Here is a 20,118-nt window from a genome sequence, read left to right as displayed (position 1 = left end):
GTTATTCTTGGATGACAGAGGATTAATCTCTCTCTCCAATTAAGGTTCATCATAGTATAAATGAGGAATGGTTTTCAAATCTTAAAATATTAAACAAGATGGAAAAAACACGTCCTGTTCTGTTCTCATTCGGAGACAAAACTTTTCATGTTTTAGTTCCTAAACTCACTGTGTGGGTGAGAGAGAAATGAAAGCAGGATGCAACCTTCTCTGCTGATGACACTGCCACTGACTCAGGCTCCTTGAACAGAAAGGTATGAGCAGCTCCAAGCAGGGTTGAGGTGTCTGCTTGACAAAGGTGGCCTCTAAAAGAAGGACACTGTCTTCAGGAAATTAAACAAAAATGTATCTAGCAAAGCACAGAAGTCTTCTCGCATTTCTTCCACCATCATACGGCTGATGGTGATGATGAGCTAATAATGTTGTATTTGAACACTCCATAAAGAAGTTGCTTGACCTTAAGTGTGTGCAGGAAAATATGATGAACATCCACACATACGTTATTGCACAGTTTGATCTCGCTGAGAAAGCACACGGGCAGCAAGTGAGCGAGAGAGACTTTAAACTCATCTGACAACACAATTTCTGAACTTTCATTGAATGTAACTTATTATGAATAGGGGACTTTTGAGTATTGTAATATCTACTCTGCCATACTGCCAGCAGGCAGAGCAGAACGATGATCATAATGATCTTTTTGAAAGGGATTACAAAGGCAGAGAAATAATAAGGCAAATACTTTACAATGAGATATTAACATATAGGCGTAAAGGAAGCTGTGGTGAACCCAGAGATACGAATGTTAAGGTTTCATCAGTCTCCAAAGACTCTGCAGTGATTGTACCTCATAAAGGCCTTTTCCCATAAATTAAGGAGCAGAATTTCTTTTCCTCAGGAATACACTAATTTTCAGAAATCATTACAATTCCTTTCAAAGCATTTTTGACACTTGCAGCAGAGAGACATCGCAGAAAAAGGTACTGTCAAAATCACTAGAGCACATTTAACCCCTGTATTGTTAGAAGCATGTAAAACAAAGGATTTCAGAAGAAAAGTCTGATGAAGTCTAACTGGGATTTCATATATCCCCAACCTTTTTGTCTCCTTTGGGGGCCCATTCCTACTCACCCACGTAACACTGAAGAAAAATCCCATACGTAAGAGAGCATGACAGCTCAGATCCCCGTAGTCCTTCCAAACTAAAAAAAAAAACCCTAATGATGAAGGGATCACTGGGAAAGGCCAGCAGCCAAGTGAAATACATGAGAATCATATCAGGGATGTTTTAAACAGAATTTCTGCCTCTGCTGCCATCTAAACTCACTGCCTGAGCCTGGGACTTTCAAAGCCTGTATGCCCACTCAGGCTTTTTCAAAGAGGATGCTTCCGAGTCTGAGTTTTTTGCTGGTTTTGGACTGGCTGATATTAGCCAAGTTTGTGACTGCCATTTTTTTTATAATGGCTTCAGGGAGCAGGAGCTGGGGACGGAAGGACAATTCAATGGCCAAGAGACAACTGATTTGTTCTCATGGGTCTAATATATTTTTTTTAATGTTTAATGCAATTTTCAAACATTGTTTCTACCTTTTTTTGGGTGCAAAATGTGATTCTTATTTTAACTCAGTTCCATGGCAAATTAAAACACTGGAATTAAATTCCTGACAAAAAAAAAAAATCTCCAAAAAAAGGTTTGTGACTGCCCTAATAGAAAAAACTGAGCAAAGGAAGCATAAATAAAAGAACTCTTAAAAAAGAGAAGGGGAAAGTTTCTCTGTCCCACAACATATTTATATCTGAGACTCAGTTAAAAGACACCTTTAATTGGCCTTAAAAAAAGTTTATGAGCCAACTTTGGCTTCTCCTCTGTCAGTTACCCAAGCAATGAAGCTCTTCATTGAACCAAGAATATTTGCTTCAGCTTTTCAGCCTGTGTATCGTAACAAGCCGCCTCATTTCCATGAGAAAAGTCATTTTTTCCTTTCCTCCAAAAGTGTCCACACAAGCACGATGAATCCCACCTTCTATGGAAGAGCACTACTTGGGAGTTGATTTAAAGTTTCTGATTCCCATACACAGGTGACTACGCCAACGTCCAGGAAGAGGCCCTGGATGCAGGACATCCTTTTTCAGGACAGCAGGTTCCCCCATGACTGAGGTGAGATACTGAGATACTGGTTTTAGGGATGGATTTATGTTTCAGCAGCAGGAGAGAACTCACCATTCTGGACATGCTGTTTCTGCTCTCCCACTGCGTGATGCGAGTCCATTCCCTTATCCGTCCTAGGTGCATTTTTCCCTTGAGAGGCTTCGTGTTTGTTCACCCCTGTTTGCCGAGTCCCATTTACATGATTCTTATTGGAATCTGCGCTCTTGTTTTCCCCAGGATTTGGTTCTTTGCTGTTCTCTGTCGTTGCTGCTGTGGCATCTTCAGCTGGCTTCTTCTCATCCTTTTCATCTGTTTTCTTTTCATCTGTTCCCTGATGAGCATTTTCCTCTGCCTCTTTCTTAGCTTTTTCTTCTGCATCCTCAGCAAAGAGAGAAGCAAAACGAGGAAAGAAATCATGATTATCAGTCAATTTGACAAGAATGATACAACTCACACATCTAAATCTACTTCAGCTTTTTACATGCAAACAGCTTTTACTTAGATAAATGTAGGAATTGACTTGACAAGGGAAAAAGAGCACAGGAGACATTTAAGAAAGTATTCTGAAAAAAACACCGCATGTTGGCCTAAATGTATATTATGTGCATGTCCTTTTTTATCATATAAGGTTCACCTTTGGAAATGCAGTTCCTCAAAATTCTTAAAAGGCAAATTAAAAAGAGATATTAGCTACTGAAGCTTTTAGGTGTGCCAAGGTTAGTTTAATTTTTGACACCTAACAATCAGTCAAACAACATCAAGTTTATCTCATACCGTACCACATAACTCTAAGCACATAAAAAGTCTTGGTTCTTTGATATCTACTTTTTTGCCCTCTTGTTCCAGGTTGCTTCCAATGCCAGCTTCCTAATCTCTTCCCTTCCGCTTACTGTTCTTCTTTATGGCTCTGTCCTATCCTGGCATATTGCTACTAGTACTTGCCCTTCCATCCCAAAAAGTCTTACAGTCAATCACAAATATGCAAAGGTATAAATTTAAAAGTGAGTTTTGAACAACAGCAGCATCTCAAAATACTGTCATTCAGAAAAAAATAAACAAATTCACAGAGAAGCCGATTTCCCACACTCAAGATACTGGTCTTGTTCTTATCCAAACCTTAGGTCCTGGTGCAACATAACCTATAACATAGGCTGCAAATCACTTTGGCTCCAGATATTGAGACCACTACACTTCTAACTCAGGTCAGGTACAGCACACTCCCACAGACTCAGCTGCAAAGGCTCTGTGTGGCTTCCTGCATCACACTGGAAAGCAGGACACAACCACAGTCCCTCAGCACAGCCCCTGAGCTAATAAACACGGATGGGTGTGCACAGGCTCTGGGCAGAGACCTCATAATTTTCTCCCCCTTTTCCATGATCAATAGAGACTTAATCTGCAAAAGCATCCAAGTAGCTCAGCACACACTCAATTTGGAACCTGTGAGCTTATGCAGCTTCAGAGCATACATATATCCATACTGAATCTAAGCATTCAGATGTGACCGCCCTATGCCTGTATTCAAGATCTCTGGGTCAGCAATATCCCGGACTACACATTATCCCATCATGGGCAACCAATTGCACTTTAGTTGTGATAGGAATCACAGATGTATCTCCTGTTTTCCAAGAGGTTGTGTAAGCTGATGAGCAGAGGAACAGATCCGACAAAACATTGAATGAAGTCTACCTCGGTCCTACAGAAATATTCTTGACTTCTATAAGGAAGACATTTTGTTCCTTACAGGAGCAGAGTCTTGCTCAGCGAGTAGAAATTACAAAAGAATTTCTAAGTCTTGTCAAATATCTATGTTCTATGTCTTGTCAAATACTCCTTATGAGTGAATCAGAACCAGTTTTGAGAAAAATGTAACAACGGGACACAAGAGAGGAAGAGGGAAAGCCGTCTTTATAAGAAATGTCAATCTGTATTTCCTCACCGTCAGCTAACTAAAGTTAAATAATTTTTAAATTAATAAATTATGGCTCACACAAAAATATAATTAAATTAGATATGAGCCTCTCTCACTTTATTAATCATTCCTGAAATCTATGGTAGCTTCCATAGATAGCTCAGCTATGCATGTTGATATTTTCCTTGGAGTCTCATGGTATACAGAAGGCTTCCTCTTGTTTGGGGATCTGAAAAAAAATGTTGCAGTTTGCAGCTGAACCACGGGAGAGAAATTCAGCTCAGGAGACTGAGTCTTGCTGCAGCACCATTGGAGAAGTGCCTCTTGTCAAATTTAGTGTCAGAAAATACTTTATCTAAATGGTGCTTTGCACACCGGGGTGTTTGTTTATTCAGTGTTTTTTGTTTTAATTTGTAGCTATTTAATGATAATCCTTTAAGCAAAAAGAGATCAGTAACAAACCAACTTACTTTGCCGACCCAGTCCAAGAAATTTTCTATAAATATCACACTCAGGATAAAAACAGCTTACTGACGCTTCTTTGGACAATGCCATTACCAAAGAGAACAGAGTATTCTACAAATAATTTAATAATAATAATTGTAATAATAATAATAATAGATAGGTTTCCTTCCCTTCTGATCCCCAGTTGCTGTTTTGTGTCAATCAACAGTTAAATGCTTTATCTGTCTTCTCTTAATGATTCTTATTTTTATTGGCAGAGCATCTTGCTGCATGGCAAGACAGCGGTCTGACGGGGGTCAGCAATTTAAATTCCTGCTGTATGGCAGGCCCTGCTGCATATGGCTAAAACAGGCAAGTCAGCAGCAAGACAGCAGCTGAGCAAAGGTTTTGATGCAAGGGCTCTGGAGTCCAAGAATAGTTCCTTAGAACCCCAGCCCACACAAAGATATGCTGGCCCATATCTTGTGTATGGTCCTTGTATATGTATGTGTATATATGTATGTGTAAATCTTTCAGGATACAAAATTATGCATGCTTGTGCTGCTAAATGCACCCAGAAACATAGAAATTATGTGAAAGTCAATGAATTCAGGTGAACAGAAGCTGAGACTGCTTTTCGAATCTTTGACCCACAAACCAGTACCCTGAGCTAAGTTATTGGCGATGAAGTTTGGTAAAAAGGTAAAGTAAATCAACTATTCAAGGGCTCCCATGTCTAATAATGTAGACTGGTGAGCTCCCTGCTTTCAAGTGATCAACTAATTCTTCCATAAACTACACTCAGTAGCTGCTAGAAGGATTTTTTTTTATGAGGAAATTAAAAATAAAGTATTTTCCTCTCCAGCTAAAGTATTAATAACCAGACACTTATCATCAGGATACTCTCTAAAGAATGGATATGAAATACTGCATCAATACATATTACCAGTAGCAGCATTAGTTAAGCAATGTGTGCGCATCCACTTGAATCATAACTTGACATTTACATGTGCACATTTAAAAAAAGTCTTTATGCAAAGCAGTCACTGCAAGTGGGTATAAAGCACATTTAAAAGTTAAATATCCAGCATCTATTATGATCTACTCTATATGTTTGTTTTAGGTGAAATGTAAGATATGTTTTATTTATTTCCCCACAGGTCTCTCTTGCATATAGCATTTTTATCTAGTAGATCCTTAGTGGACAAATAAATACGTATGGTACATGTTGTAAAGAAATTCTTAAAACTATTTAACTGTATTAGCTTAATTCCCTCAACACTCCTATACTGTAAGACACTGACCATGTTAAATGCTTTGCTTGTTTAGTTAGCTTTAATTTGTTTGGTCCACAAAGAACTGTGAAATCAAAAAAATAAAAAGCTGGAAAAAGCCTCTGGCACATAAGCAGATTTTGAATTATGTTTTTGTTTTCATTTTCATGGAATGCCTAGAAAGGCTTTTCCTGAATAGCAAGTTTTAATCACAAAGGAAAACTTAATTTGAATAATAATGCGTGCTTTCCTGCACCTTTAGACAGGCCTTTCAGTCGGAGAGGAACAATCTGCTCGGGCAAATAGGAGAAACTACACCAAATATTCCACCAGCCCTGAAGCCAAGGCCACGTAATACATTAAAATCAAGCTCCTTTCATTTACATGAAATACAAAAACTCCATTAAATAAGGGTTTGAGTAACAAGCATTCAGCTCAGAGAACAAATTGTATCACAAACAATTTCATGAATAAAAAAAAAATTATACAGTGATACATTCCTCCTTTTTTGGTTCCAACGTTGGTCTAAATCACCCTAGGGCTCAAGGAGACCTTGGGTAATCATCCAACCTCTGGAGGCACGGGGCAGCTACACCTAAGTCGTTCTTAATAAATGTCTCTCATTAGTTTTGAAAGATCTCCAACAACAGAGATTTGCCAATGTCTAACCTATATAACCAGGTTATAATCACCTGCCAATTTTTTCTCATCTTAACAGCCCAGGGTATCAGAGTAAATAAATAAATAAATAAGTTCTGTTGTTTTGCAGCTGCAGTAGTCTTCAGGCAACTGCTTTCAGCTATAACCCTCCTCAGCTATAAACAACAGTTATCATCATTTGCATTGCTCTACTGTGTATTGTCTGCAACTGGTCCATATGTCTCCTGAACTGCAGTGGCCAAAACTGGACACTGCACTGCTGTGGGGGCCTTCTTACTGCTGGAAAGACAGGAAGAACATCAGAGGGGTCTCAGAAGCAAGGTCTGGGTTTTTTTGGTTGGTTGGTTGGGTTGGGTTGGGTTTTTGGTTGGTGTGTTGCTTTCTTTTTTTCAATAGCATGACAATATTGAACCCTGGTGAACTTGCAACCAACATAGCCCTCACATTCCTCTGAAATATTTGCAGTCCCTCCCAGATTCCTGACATCATGAGCATTTGCAGCATAGTTCCCAATTCATTATCCAAGCTATCACTAGAAATATGAAACCTACCCTGTCCTTCTTCCCTGAACTCCACTTTCAATCTTAACAGTGAACATTTGATAACCTATCTCCACAAATGCTGTTCCAGCTATTTTTGCACCCATCGCAAGTGTGAGTCACGATTTTAGGGAACCTCCCTTACAATTATTTTTTTTCCTCCCATGGTCCACATCCTCTTCATTATGTACACTTAGACCATGTAAGAAGAGTATAAGGCACAGATGAGTCATAATATTCCTATCTTCCTGAACTCAGTGTAGGTTGTTGACCTTGAAAAGTGGATTCTTTCAAACTAACAGTGCTTACTTGGAGAATAATTTGATTGAAGAAGAGCTTGAAGAAGAGGTCAAAAGAATTTTTATTCTTTCCCTAAGAAGCCTGGCTGTTACCTTTGGTGGCTTGCGCTTTCCATTTCTCCCGGTTCTGCTGCACCACCTCAGTCCAGGTGGCTTTAAAACATTTGAAGTCCACAGTGAGTATGGAGCAGTTGAGTGAGGCACTTCCTTCGGACCCAGTGCTCTTGACACTTGATCTTTTAACTTCGGAGGGACTAATGCTATTCAGACTGCGACACAAGGTCACAAAACACAGTAGAAATCAGTATCCCATACACCCAAATACAGCTAAGAAGAAATGATGACTGTTAGTCTAGATAACTTAAACGAGTCAACCAGGAAAACCAAAACTAAGCTTGAATCCCCCATCTTCCCCTCCTTCCCTCCCTCCCACCCCGGGCAACCGATGTTAAAGCAAACAGCACAACCTAAGCTGGTATTAGAAATAAAGGGCAGCTTTTCCCTGTTTACTTTTGCTATCCATAGTCCCTAAGAAAGAGAATCACTCAAGTGTTGCCATTACCTCCGTTTTGCATCTTCACTCCCTAAATATTAATTGGAGAGTCAGACAATTCTAGAAATCAAATATGTCAAAGGAGGAACCTCCTAAAATTCACCAGTGAGAGCCATTAGGCACAGGACAAGAGACTAACCTCTGTCCAGGGCTTGGTGACCTCAGCTGAGGCTCAAATCAGGCACTCATTTCAGTTACAGGCCCTACAGTTGTCTTTCAAGGATGGACACTTCATTGTGCACATTTTAATAAAGGCAGCAAGATAACTGACAAAGAAAGATATTAGTGCTTGCTCTTTGTGTAACAGCCCAAGAGTAAAGAAGTCACCTGGGAGAGGGAATCCTGACTTGGTAGCCCTACTGTAGAGAGCACTAGCCATGTGGTATTGGAATCCCAAGACATGCCCTGTCCATGAAACTACTAGAAGAGTAGTTTCTTTACAATAGCAGAGCAGGTTGAATGGGGCAAGACTCCTTACACCTGAACTCCAGGTGAATTCTGGCGGTACTTCACACATTTGCGTGACTCTAAATAGCGTCACTAAAGTGAGCTTATAATTCCCGGTCCTCTTTTCAATCCCATTTCTACTTCTAGACTTGTAGAAATGAGTGCCTCCTAAAGACTCCTCCTACCTTCTCTTTGACATTAGTGACTGAGAGAGCACTAAAGTCCCCCTGATTGCTTGGCTACAACCATTTGTGCTCACTGCCTTCAGAGGCACGGCTCAGGTTCATGCCAGCCTCCCTCTTTGCCCTCCCCTGGGCTGGACCTTCTCTGCAACAAAGTCACGCCACAAGGTGAGTTGCAGTGTCAGCAATGCGGATATGGGGCTTTAAGACACATGGAAGACATATGCTGTGGGCGGGAAACTGGGGCAGTTGGGCACAATGGCAGCATGTGCAGAGTGAAGGGAGAGAACGCATGGTCATTCACCTGGAACGTCTGAACCCAGACATGCCAGAGCGGGAAGCTTCATCAATGAGCGGCGTCACAATCTTCTCGGTCATGTCAGTTAGCACAGTAAAAGTGGGTTCCACGATGAAATCAATGAAACCTGAGCAGAAACACAAGCAGAGTCAAGCAGGCACGAGGAAGATTTACGTGGAGTCACTATTTCAGTGATTGCGGACAACCACACTGTAAAAGAGAGAGTAAAAAAATTATACCTTGAAAGAGGGATAGGCAAATACTAGAAAGGGAAAACAGAGTTATACATTAATCCCTGACCCAAGAGCCTGGATATAGCATGCAATAAAAGGTACCTACTTAAACACTGGAGAGAAACTGTGGCAAATCAGAACATAAACAGATGCATCAGAACTTGTTTTATACGCAGAGTGTGATATTTAAGCCAAATTCCTAGCGGATTTGGATAAAACCCAGTTTCAAAGATGAACTCTCTAAAAGCAGAAAATTAATGTAACAGTAATAATACTGGTAAGCTTTGCTGGTGTGGAGTTACACGCAAACCTCCCTTACTGCATATCAGTGGGTTGTTGTGAATATTCTCTCCTTGGTGCTCAGCCAGCTTGTTCTTGTTGATAATAAAACAGATTTACGTGCTTTCCCCTCATTTTTTAATATAAGGAAAGGAAAAAAATAAAGGGCCAAATATTTTCTACTTCAGTATACAGTTTGGCAGAGATGAACATGGCTCTGAGCTGAATGTTGGGAAGGGCAGACTGAAGGGCCCTGTGGACATACACTCATGAGATGAAGGAAAATCCAAGTTATGTGGAAAAATGTGAGAGTGAGGAGCTTACAGTACCTTACACCTTCCTCTAAATTCTCACCTGGGGCAAGAACTATTTCTAATGTTCATTTTAGCATTTGGCAAATTTCTTAGTGCTGCAGGTAGCCAAGAAAGCAATGATGTCCTTAATCCCTCCTAAGGCACATCGGGATTCAGGTCTTTCCCTGCTGTTACGATTTTTAAAGATTTGGTAATTATCAACTATTAATTATACATTCTTAATATTATAATTTCTCTGACTGGGTCATGATATGTTTCTACAACAGACCCTAGTGATTCTAGGTGGTAACAGAACGACAAAAGGAGAAGAGACCACATGGGCCAGGCACCTGAATTCACAGATGCTTTGATCCACATCTTGAGTGCAAAGCAGTTAAGAATCCTTCTAGTCCCACTTTCCTCCTTGTTTTTTGCTAAATTTCTAAAAGGATGGGTAATTAAGTGTATTTTTATGCCTAGCCAAATTAAAAACGTTACTTGCACGTTCTCAGAATTTCATACTAACGTTCTGTAAATCTGGAGAAAATATGCATTCAGTTTTATCTCAACATCTGAATCATGTGCCTTCATAACACTGAGACACTCTTATCTGTTCAAACTTAGGGAAAAAAGAAGTCCCTTCCTCCCAGGGAGTTAATCAGAAATGTATGCACTATAAAGCCATGACAGGAAATTGTTTGCGAGATCACTACAGAGATAATCTCAGCAAACTTCATACAATTTTTAAAACACTGGAAATTGTCCTGACTGAGAACAGTTTTAAGTCTGCCACAGGAATTCTGAGGATAATGAGAACTTGATTTATATATATGTGTGTGTTTGCCTGTCTATACATCTCTTTTATTCCCCTTCACTCAAAAATTTTTTTACCTCTTAACGACCAAAGAAACACAAGCCATGGTACCTTGTCACTTCTGCTTGGCAAGTAATACCACTGCCATTTGCTCCATCACCACTGACAACCCTGAGACATGCAAATCTCTGGTATGAGATGCATGACACTGCCATTAACTTCAGTAGCAGGGTGGTGGGATCCGCTTCCTGAAATACTCAACATTTGCACATAAACACAAGGTCCAGTTGTAAGCGTCTAAGAAACAAGTTTTGCCTGAGAGAAGTCTTGCATCTCATCAACAGACAGGCAGAGGTGGCGCAAGGGACCACAGGTAAACAAACTCAAAGACCTAGGAGAACTTTTCTTTGATAAGTGGTATTTTTTCCTCTATTCCCTATAACTCGAATAAGTTATTTAACTATGTTACCTTAGAATGGGGACTATAATAAAGTTGGCAAACATAATCTGCTATTGTAGAAACAAAACTTAGGACGTTTTTAGTAATCATGTAACTTATGCCATATTCCCAAGTGCCTCCGCCCCTCCGTGTTCTCTCTGTTCTTACCTAAAGATACTGTGATTTAAATACGGCAATTTAGTTTGCTAATTAAAACGCCTGAATATTAAATAATGAACCTGGGTTTTAAAACCTATTAATGCTAATCACCATTTTATCATCCTTTTTCTTCTCAATAGAATAAGTACGGTAAATATTCCTGAACCCCAGTGACTAAGATGATTTTACCAATTAACACTGCATGCTGATGATGGGTTCCAGGCACATGTCCAGCATTCGTTCATCCCACCTGAGAATGTCACCACAGCAAACACTAGCTACACTAGCTAGAGGACAGTTTCCCTAAAGCCCACCACCCCCCCTCCCCCCCAAAAAAAGAAAAAAGAAAAAAAAAATAATAATAATGGACTCATCAGCCTCTATCCAACGTTTTCTGAAGCTGTAATTTTCTTTCTTGCTGGCCAAAGGACAAAAATAAAAGGATGCTGCTACATTTATCAGCTGCAAAAGAGGATAATGACAACAAAGGCTGATCTCCAGTCAAACTAGCTTCCCACAGTCTGAGACTGTAGAAAAGCTTTAATTCCTGATATTCTTGTTGGGAAATACAAATCTTGGCCTGGTTTTCTTTGCAGTTTGTTTGTCTCCCCAACTCTGACAAGCAGCTCGACTTCTGGACATGAATCTCTCCTGATTTCTCTACTTCACTATGGTACAGAAACATTTACCACATTTATTCTGTTGAAGAAGAAAAAGGATGATAAATTGGTCATTAACATTGATAGGTTTAAAAACCTAGGTTCATTATTTGATATTCAGGTTCTTTTAATTATCAATTTAAACTCTGAACAATTTCTTCACAAACTGAAGCAGCAGGATAGAGACATTCTTTCTTTTGAGGAAGTTTTTGCTGTTATATTGCTTCATTTCCATGGAAAAAGTCCGTACTGCAAAACCTTCAGTCTGCATTTGTGAAAATCTTTTGTTAATAAAAATGCTTGCCCACTGTTGTTGCATCTGCAGTAACCTTAGAGCAGCAAACTGGCAACTACAAACAAGTCGAGCCACCAGAACAGGATTCTGTCCTTGACAGAACCAAAAGCACAATTTTATTTCACAAAGGACAGAGGTTTTTTATTTGTGGGAACTGATGGCTGCTTGCTGCAGATAATAGCATAATTCGGAATTCAGTAAGAACTTACTTTTGCAAAGAAATGTAGTGATTACTATTCCAGGGAACAGTTAAGGCTATTAATCAGGTAAACAAATGAATGGGAAGAGATTATTTCTCTGAGAATCTAACCTACAACTTTGACAGCCATACCTCAATAGATAGACAAAAAATATAAGAGGTTTTGATTTAACAAAGGAGACATTACAGAAAGACACTGCCAATATGTGCAGCAGACTGAGAAATGAAAATTTTATAATGTTAGAAGGCAAGATTTATAGAGAGTAGCCTATTAATGTCAATGGATTACTAAACTGCACAAATCAAATATAATGACAAATATTATATGACTAAATAAGTCTGCCTTTGCATACTGATGAGTGCCTCTTATAAATTGAAATTGTGTTGGTGATGGTATAATTCACCATTAATTTTGCAAACAGAAGGGGCATCAGTGCAGAAGTCTCTTGGCTCTGTTGGCCTCCTTAAGCAAAGGAGCACAAAAGAGGAAGATAAGGAAAATGGGTTTGCAAGCACACCCAACCCTACGTAGAGACACCCCGTGGGAAGCACAATTCCTCTTCCCTGTGAGGAGTGAGGAACATATCTGAAAGTTGGTAGAAGGGATGTGAAAGAGAAGTCTCTACATGTGCTTCCCTCCACACCAGCCAGAGAGTGAGAGATTTATCTTCTCCCACAGCACAGCATTAGGTATAGTCTGCCCAGGAGTCCTCAACATTGGTTTTAGCTGACACTGCGGCACTTCAAGTTTGCTGCTGCTTCCCTCCACCAAGCTGCTGGCAGAACACAAACATCCTCGGCAGTAGCACTGCACTCTACACCCACTCCCACTCTCCTGAGTTACTGTTGCAGAGGCGTAAACACAAGTCTGGCAACCAGGCCAGGCTTGCATAGGGCTTTTCAAGTTCAGATTCTTGGCTGAACTGTCTAAACTTCCAAAGCCAGAAAAATCTGGGATGGGGTCCCTCGGAGAATGGCTCTCCTAACAGGAACAATGAAATAATTTTAAACAGAAACGGCTCTTAGCCACAGATATGAATCTGAACTTCCCTAGGTTCAGGGATATCTTTGTCTTGTTCTTTGAGAGAAATTTCATACTTCAGTTTTTTTGTTTTCCTTTAATACATTCTCTCTCTTTCTGTTTCTGGACTCAGTTCCCTCATTTTTAGGGTCTGTGTTATCTCTCTTTTGTTATTCCATTTGGCACCCTATTCTCCAGTCAAGGTTAGATCACATTCTTCTGTATACTTCACTTGCTTCCTGGGTATAAAAATCCACCCACAAATCCGTCTTTTCCATTGTCCTTTTTTGCCCCCAGCCTCCTAACAGTTTAACTTCACTTAGCCCCTCTTGTTTTCTCACTGAATACCAGGCTTGTTGCCTCATCCTTCTCCTACTTTTTCACTCAATAACTGGAGAAGAGGTGAAGAAAGCGCTATTGGTGAGTCTCTAAAAAGATCTCTGTTTCTGAGTGAGTAGAACAGAAAAAGGTTTGCTATTTGCTTGGCTTCAGTGAAAAATATTGGTTGGCTTGAACCACTGGGAGGGAGAGGGTGGGAGGAATAAAAGGAAAAACACACAATAGGTTTTGCCCAGGTCATCCAAGGGATTGACATTACGTTTTCATATCCACCAATGATACTCATATCAGCATATGTTGCCATGTGTGCCTCATCTTCACAGCTCAGAAAACCATGGAGTAGTGTCATAACCAGGCACTGAAGACACCTCTGCAGACACATCAGAGTTAACTTGGTTACTGCATGGAACCATCACCCTAAATTTAATGGCTCCTCAGCTTTGAATTTTTGATTTGGGGAAAATAACGCCATTGTGCTTTACTTCCTCTCTTTCGCATAGTTCCAAATGATGAGAGAATAACGTGATTTTAGCCCCACAGAGAGGAGTAAGTTTTGCTTTTAAGATGCTGCTTGGTGTGCACCAAAAGGGACATACCTATTTGAGACTGAGCAACCATAGTAGACTTGCGATCACACAGTGGAGAGAAGGGAAGCCCTAGTTCTGCTTCTTTGTCACCCTGGAGAAACAAAATTGAGAATTAATTAGAAAAAGACAAGACATTGAACTTTGATACCTCAGGTCACAACTGTAAAAGCCTCTCATTTTACTTTCTTTAATTAAGTTTTTATTTTTGTTTTGTTTTATTTTTTTAATACAAATTGTGGAGAATTTGAGTCTGGCTGGAAAAGTTGTAGTCCAAGCAGAATTTGGTGATTAAGCATCTTGATTCCAGTGAATCTTTCCTCAAAGCTTTCCCTGCCTGCTTGGTACTTCTATGCACCAATTAAAAACCCATTTGAGCATAAGAACACTTCTCATTGCAGTTCTCCAGAGAGCTCAGCAGAACCTGGCTCTCAGAGCAAACCTTTCAAGAGAAAACATCAGTGTCAGGACTGATTTTTCAGCCCTTGCACATCTTTTCATGTCTTTTTTAGTCTTTCAGATAAGGAAATCAGAAGTCATGACTGGCCAGATGCAGATTATGTTTTTCTTCCAATGGAAACACTGACATTGTCAACATTTTACGTAAGTGCTTAAGAACAAAAGTTCAAACATGCTTTCCAGCTCTCAGAACTGAAAGTCCTTTTCTAATATTACATGATAATGCAGAAGGTGAGTGTCATAACTCCATTTTTTTCCAGTCTTTCAAGCTGCATATTCTCAAAAAGCCCTTTAACTTGGTTCAGTCACACTATAACATATTGCTTTCTGCTGAGAAGATATATAGGATTATGTAGTTGCAATACTCCCCACTGAGCATTCAAATTTAAATAGCCTGTTAACTACACTATAGAATCAATTACTTAAATCAGCAGCTTACTTTAACTGTGCTAAACTTCTTGCCAGTGTTCTGACTAATGTCAAATGGAAGCTAAAATAGCCAGCAAACTAATCAGAGAAAAACTTCTGTAGGCATAAGAAAAGCTGAATTCTTCTTTTTGTTAGTATAACATACATGAAAACGGGGGCACACAAGTCCTGTTAGAGTTTTGGGTGGAACAACAAGCAACAGTATTCTTCTGTTGCAGAACAATTCTGCTTTATGTTAGGAGTCTGATCAGGGTATCAGGGTATCAGGGTAAAACAGAAACCAAATACAGAAGTTATTTCCAAGTAACGTTCCTTTACCGTGTCCGCTGCATCTTTCAGGAAAAACATCTCTCAATGCCAGCTCTTACCTAATCATCATTCTTCTCTCACTCCTTATGCCCCTTGAAAACCCCAGTGACTAATTCTCTTTACGAAGGAATCCCTAACTGCCTTTCTGACTGCTCAGAAAGATAGTTGACTTCTAAGCCGTTCGGGAAGCTCCCTTAGAGCTAGCTAAAGTGCAATAGTAAGACAAATTAATTCATGCAAGATGTCTGCTTTACGAGATGCTCACCATAGCTGCTGAACGTGTTGTACTCAGAAGCATCATTCACACCTACAGCACGGTAACTTGCTGTAGGAAGACTTGTGTCACATCACAAAATACTTGGAAACTAATAGGGCTGGGGACCTGTACTGATACACTTTATGTCTCTGCAGAGCACATAACAGAAAGGACAGGAGAGGGTCTGCAGGTGAAGAGCATAAGGAAATAAATACCTAACCTAAGGCCAGCCCAGTTTCTTACCACAATGGTCCCCTCTGGTTAGTGGTACATCTCAGCTTTGGAGAAGAGTGTGTATTGTTCTTCTACGGTCACATACGGATGTATTTATTGATCTGTTACTAAATAACTTCAATGAACGCAAGTCTATGCTTCATGGTAAGCTTAAGGGTTTTCTTGAAGAGGGAATTAATACTGCATCTGAATTTGGAGCTAGTTTTATACAAAGCTTTATCTAAAAGTGGCGGCATTTGTCATTCAAAATTAAAGTAGGATTTGTTGGCTGAACTGAAATTATTCTTATGAAAATATAAAATAATAATTTTGTCTTTATTACGTGTGTAAAACAGATCAAAACTTGGGCTTTTTGTGGTCTCATATCTAGCTAATCTTAATTCCCTCACCAGTCTTCAGGGGACTCAGCAGTGGTGTATTTTAATACATCTAGTATAATTTTGGGCTAGAAAAGCATAAACATGCAGACTTTTCCTTAAAATATACGTAAAAATCATTCTACTTGCATGAGCCTCCTGAGTGGCAACACAGAGACAGCTGCAGGTATGATCAACCTGCTTCTGCCCAGTAAACCCATTCTTGGTTTGAAAAACAAATTAAAGAATTCATTTCAAAGCAAATTCTTGCAACGTCCTTGTTAAGAAGGGATTCACACAATGCCTTTAAAAACAGATACCATTAAAAAAAAAAATGATAGAACTTTTTTTAAATTGTCATATATTTTTCTTTTTTGCATTCAGATTTAATATATAACATTAAGTTACTGAACTTTGGAGGGAAATGAAGCACTTAGTTTTCTTCTTAGTTTAGTAACTCATATTGGTGAAAAGTATCCTAAACACTCCGACCTGTTCCGCTTACTTTTAATTTTTTTTTTAAGGCAAATCTTTAAATGCTTTTAATTAGTCACTTGGGGAGCTTAGAGCTGTCACACAGAGCTTAATGATTTGTCTAGATTTTTGGTCTGTTGACAGGTGGTCCACTGTGAGCTATAAATTAGATGAGTTCACTTCATCTAAAGTAAGGGTAATGCTTTTTTCACATCTACCCCAACAATATAAGTACAGTTTTATAAAGCACAGAACCTAAGTCTGTTTCCTATGGTTCTACAGCTAAGTAGAATGTCACATATTCTATATTTTGCTAATTCGAAACATATATTAGCTTCCCAAATTAGAATTTCTACTATGTAGATAACGTCTGTAGGTATAGGTAGTGTATCAGACACTAAACTCCCAAGAGGCATACTAGCCAGTGCTACTGGTGCCAGATGAGAAAGCTTCATATCATTTAGGAGGCTCTTGAGAAAATCAGAGAAGAAGGAAAAGATGTGTGTTCATATTTTCCTACTTCCTTGCCCAATTCTAGACACTCCCTCTTGTGCTGCAGAAATGCAGAGGAACTTCCCTAGCTTTACCTGTCTGAAGAACTCCTCTAGCAGAGACATGGTCCAGCGATGATGGAGATCCCAGGCCTTGGCTGGATGACTGATATCTGCTGTATGCAACAACAGTGATAAGGCTTTCGGCTTGTCAATTCTGAAAACCCAAAGGATCAAACAAATTAATTATCTGCTGTTGCAGTGGAGAACGACAAAAATCTCACCTAAGCAGGGAAATGAGGCCATTAGAATCTTTGGCCAGGATATTAATGGAATGATTGCTGTGTTCATAAAATCAGACAACTATGAAAGATTATCTAATTTCTCCAACGTACACCATTCCTGTTGTAACAGAGACATTAAGAAGTGCAAAAAGAAACTTTGCTCAGCCTTGCTGAGCTCCTTTCCAGGCTTGCTTGCCTGCATAAGCAGGCTTGAAGAGCTGCAGTGCTCCCCATTTCAGCTGGGCTGCATTTCATGCAGCTCAAAAGAGAAGCTGGCCCCTACCATCTTACTGTAGTAAGTAGCTAGGACCCGATCTCAGGGGCACTGATGAATCTACACAGTAATTGATAAATGTTTCGCTGTTAGAAAACTAGTGTGAGGTCAGAAGATAATCCTTGCCTTTGGTTCCACAGAACAAAAAAAGCCAGCAATTTCTTAAAACCACAATCTGAGAACCTAGCCCGAGAACACAGTGTATAATGCTTTCTGGGGAAGGGTAGCCTAATTTTTTAATTCCAGCTTTTGACTCTCTGAAATCGCTGGAAGAGTTGTAGCTTCTCAGAGGACCAAGTGGCTAGCCACACTGGTTTGACACAGGTATAATTCTGGGTGGCTCTGGACAGACCTGTCCCCTGGGCAACAAAATGATCACTCAAATCTTTCTGTAGTATAAAAGGAATTTTATGGGGAAGAGCTGTGGACAAAATATTACAGCTCCCAGTGGCACACTGGAAAGAAGAAAAGACCTTCCCCATACTGCTCCATCTGTTATCTTCTAGCCTTTCCCTCAGTGGATCTCAAGTTGTTTTCATCTGTCCTCTGGTTATGGAGCAGGCACCTTGCAGAGGTGGCAGCTGATACCATCTGCAGAAGGGCAATGCCCAAGTTGTGTTCTGCAGATCTTATAACCTTGAGTCATACTCAAGCTGTAGAGGTCACTCAGCTGGATCACGTCCTTGATGTTACCCTGATATGCAAAGGGAAATGCCCAGGGAGGCTTATCTTAACATTGTGACTTTTGGAAGCTTTGGTCCAGCACAGAATAGAGATGTGTGTATAGGGGGGTGCCAGTACACTCCTAAGTGAATTCATTCAAAATTCAACAGCAGAAAGAGAATCGATGCAGGCATCAAAGACAGCGAGGGCCTCTGGAGAGGAGCTTTTGAAGTTAAACACAATGGTAAAGCACCAGCTGAAATGCAGCCCCTCACTGCACAGTGTTGTGAGATGACTCACCCTTCTGGCTGCTGCAAAGCATTCTTCATGGCTTTGATTTGCTGGAAGTGACAGGACATATCGGTGGCCAACACCATCTCAATCACTAGAGCTCTGAATTCCCTTTTGGATGACATCACGATGAGAGGAGCAAGGAAAGAGAAACACAAAAACCAGCATAAGAAACTCTCCGGTTTCGTTTGTTGTCTGTCTGCAAATTATTGACAGTACTTCTGCCTTTGTATGTCACTATTTCAATTATCCCTCTCTCAGGGACGGGGATGAGGATGAATGATTTTCTACACAAATACTGGAATGGGAGGGCTGGAAATTAAGTCAGGTGGCTAATCCTTGCTAAGAGAAATCCTAGACGTTTTTTGAAGAGCGCGTTAGTATTAGTACTCCTTTTTCAATTAAGCACAAACCTCTTGATTCCTTTTATAGCACATTCTTAGAAGGAAGTAAAAAGACTATTTGAAGGCTCAGCAGGTGAACTTTTGAACCTGAATCTCTATCCAATTGACTAAAACTGGTCGGTACCTATGTTGAAAATTTAGTCATATTATTAAAGGAAAAACAACATATTAAAAAAATCGCCTAGAATATATAATGCATATATGCAGTCAAGACTTCTGAGAACTTGCATTACTAACCTGCATTACTTCCCTGATATTCAAACTATTCCTGTACAAATTTTTGTTAAGCAAACTTGTTTAGGATCCAGTTGAAATTCCTTTAAAGATAATATGGACGTCCTAGAGATTTTAAACTACCAGAACATTCTGATCTAGCACATAATACAAATTTATTTTCTCTTTCTCTGAGTTCAGCTCCCCACAGGTTAACAGAGGAAGAACAACCCAAGGTTAGCATACCAGCTTAGGATCTGGGAGATCCAGAAATGGGTCAGCTTTCATTTAAAAATAAAAGTTACCATTCCTCTTTTCATTAATGTTTCATGAAGGATGTGCTCTATTTTGAGCATGTCTCTTTTGCCTCTGGTGGCTGTGCTCAAGTTCCAGCCTCAGGCCACCACTGCGTAGAGACCTAAGACTGCTGCGTTCGCCCTGTCCCATGGGTAACACGTACTGTGTCCTCCCCCAGCCAGGAGTTCTGCATGCATGTTAAGATGGCATCAGCTGGGCTCGCTCTTCCCCAGTATACCCACCTCCTCCACCCCACTCTTATGTACAATCAGTTGCATAGCCAACGGCATTCAAGATGATGATATGGTGGTGGAAAACAAACTTATTTAAAATTATATTGGATCTTTTTTTTTTCACCAGTCCTGGTCAATTCCCTGGTGTGGTTCATTCCCAGTGGCACCGACCTCTCTGTCAACACAAGCAAGAGAGGCAGGAGAGGAGAACCTAAATGCATGGAAAAAACTTTTACAATAAAAGGGTATGACTATGCTACAGGAACAATTAGTGCTTGGGATCATTCCTGGGAAACGGCAGGCACTTCACTACGTCCTCTGGAGTGCAACTCCATCCTAACGGTCTGCATGGGATACTTTGTGCGTAGCTTATTACAGCAGCA

The 20,118-nt window shown here is 40.0% G+C and overlaps 1 protein-coding gene across 8 annotated transcripts in view; it reads right to left on the bottom strand.

Annotated features, from left to right (window-relative positions):
• Nucleotides 1–20,118, bottom strand: part of PDE1C (phosphodiesterase 1C) — a 315,242-nt gene that overhangs the window by 33,705 nt on the left and 261,419 nt on the right. For all 8 annotated transcript variants that reach the window (XM_063325540.1, XM_063325533.1, XM_063325534.1 and 5 more), the window contains 6 exons: nt 18,598–18,699; nt 17,173–17,293; nt 14,081–14,162; nt 8,761–8,881; nt 7,368–7,543; nt 2,219–2,518 (listed from right to left, as the gene is read on the bottom strand). In XM_063325540.1, coding sequence (XP_063181610.1) covers nt 2,219–2,518; nt 7,368–7,543; nt 8,761–8,881; nt 14,081–14,162; nt 17,173–17,293; nt 18,598–18,699 — 902 coding nt within the window. The remainder of the gene's footprint in view (nt 1–2,218; nt 2,519–7,367; nt 7,544–8,760; nt 8,882–14,080; nt 14,163–17,172; nt 17,294–18,597; nt 18,700–20,118) is intronic.

This window comes from Chroicocephalus ridibundus, chromosome 2 (assembly GCF_963924245.1).
Source record: "Chroicocephalus ridibundus chromosome 2, bChrRid1.1, whole genome shotgun sequence".
In the NCBI taxonomy this organism is placed as follows: domain Eukaryota; kingdom Metazoa; phylum Chordata; class Aves; order Charadriiformes; family Laridae; genus Chroicocephalus; species Chroicocephalus ridibundus.
This window is presented reverse-complemented; position numbering and strand designations above follow the sequence as displayed.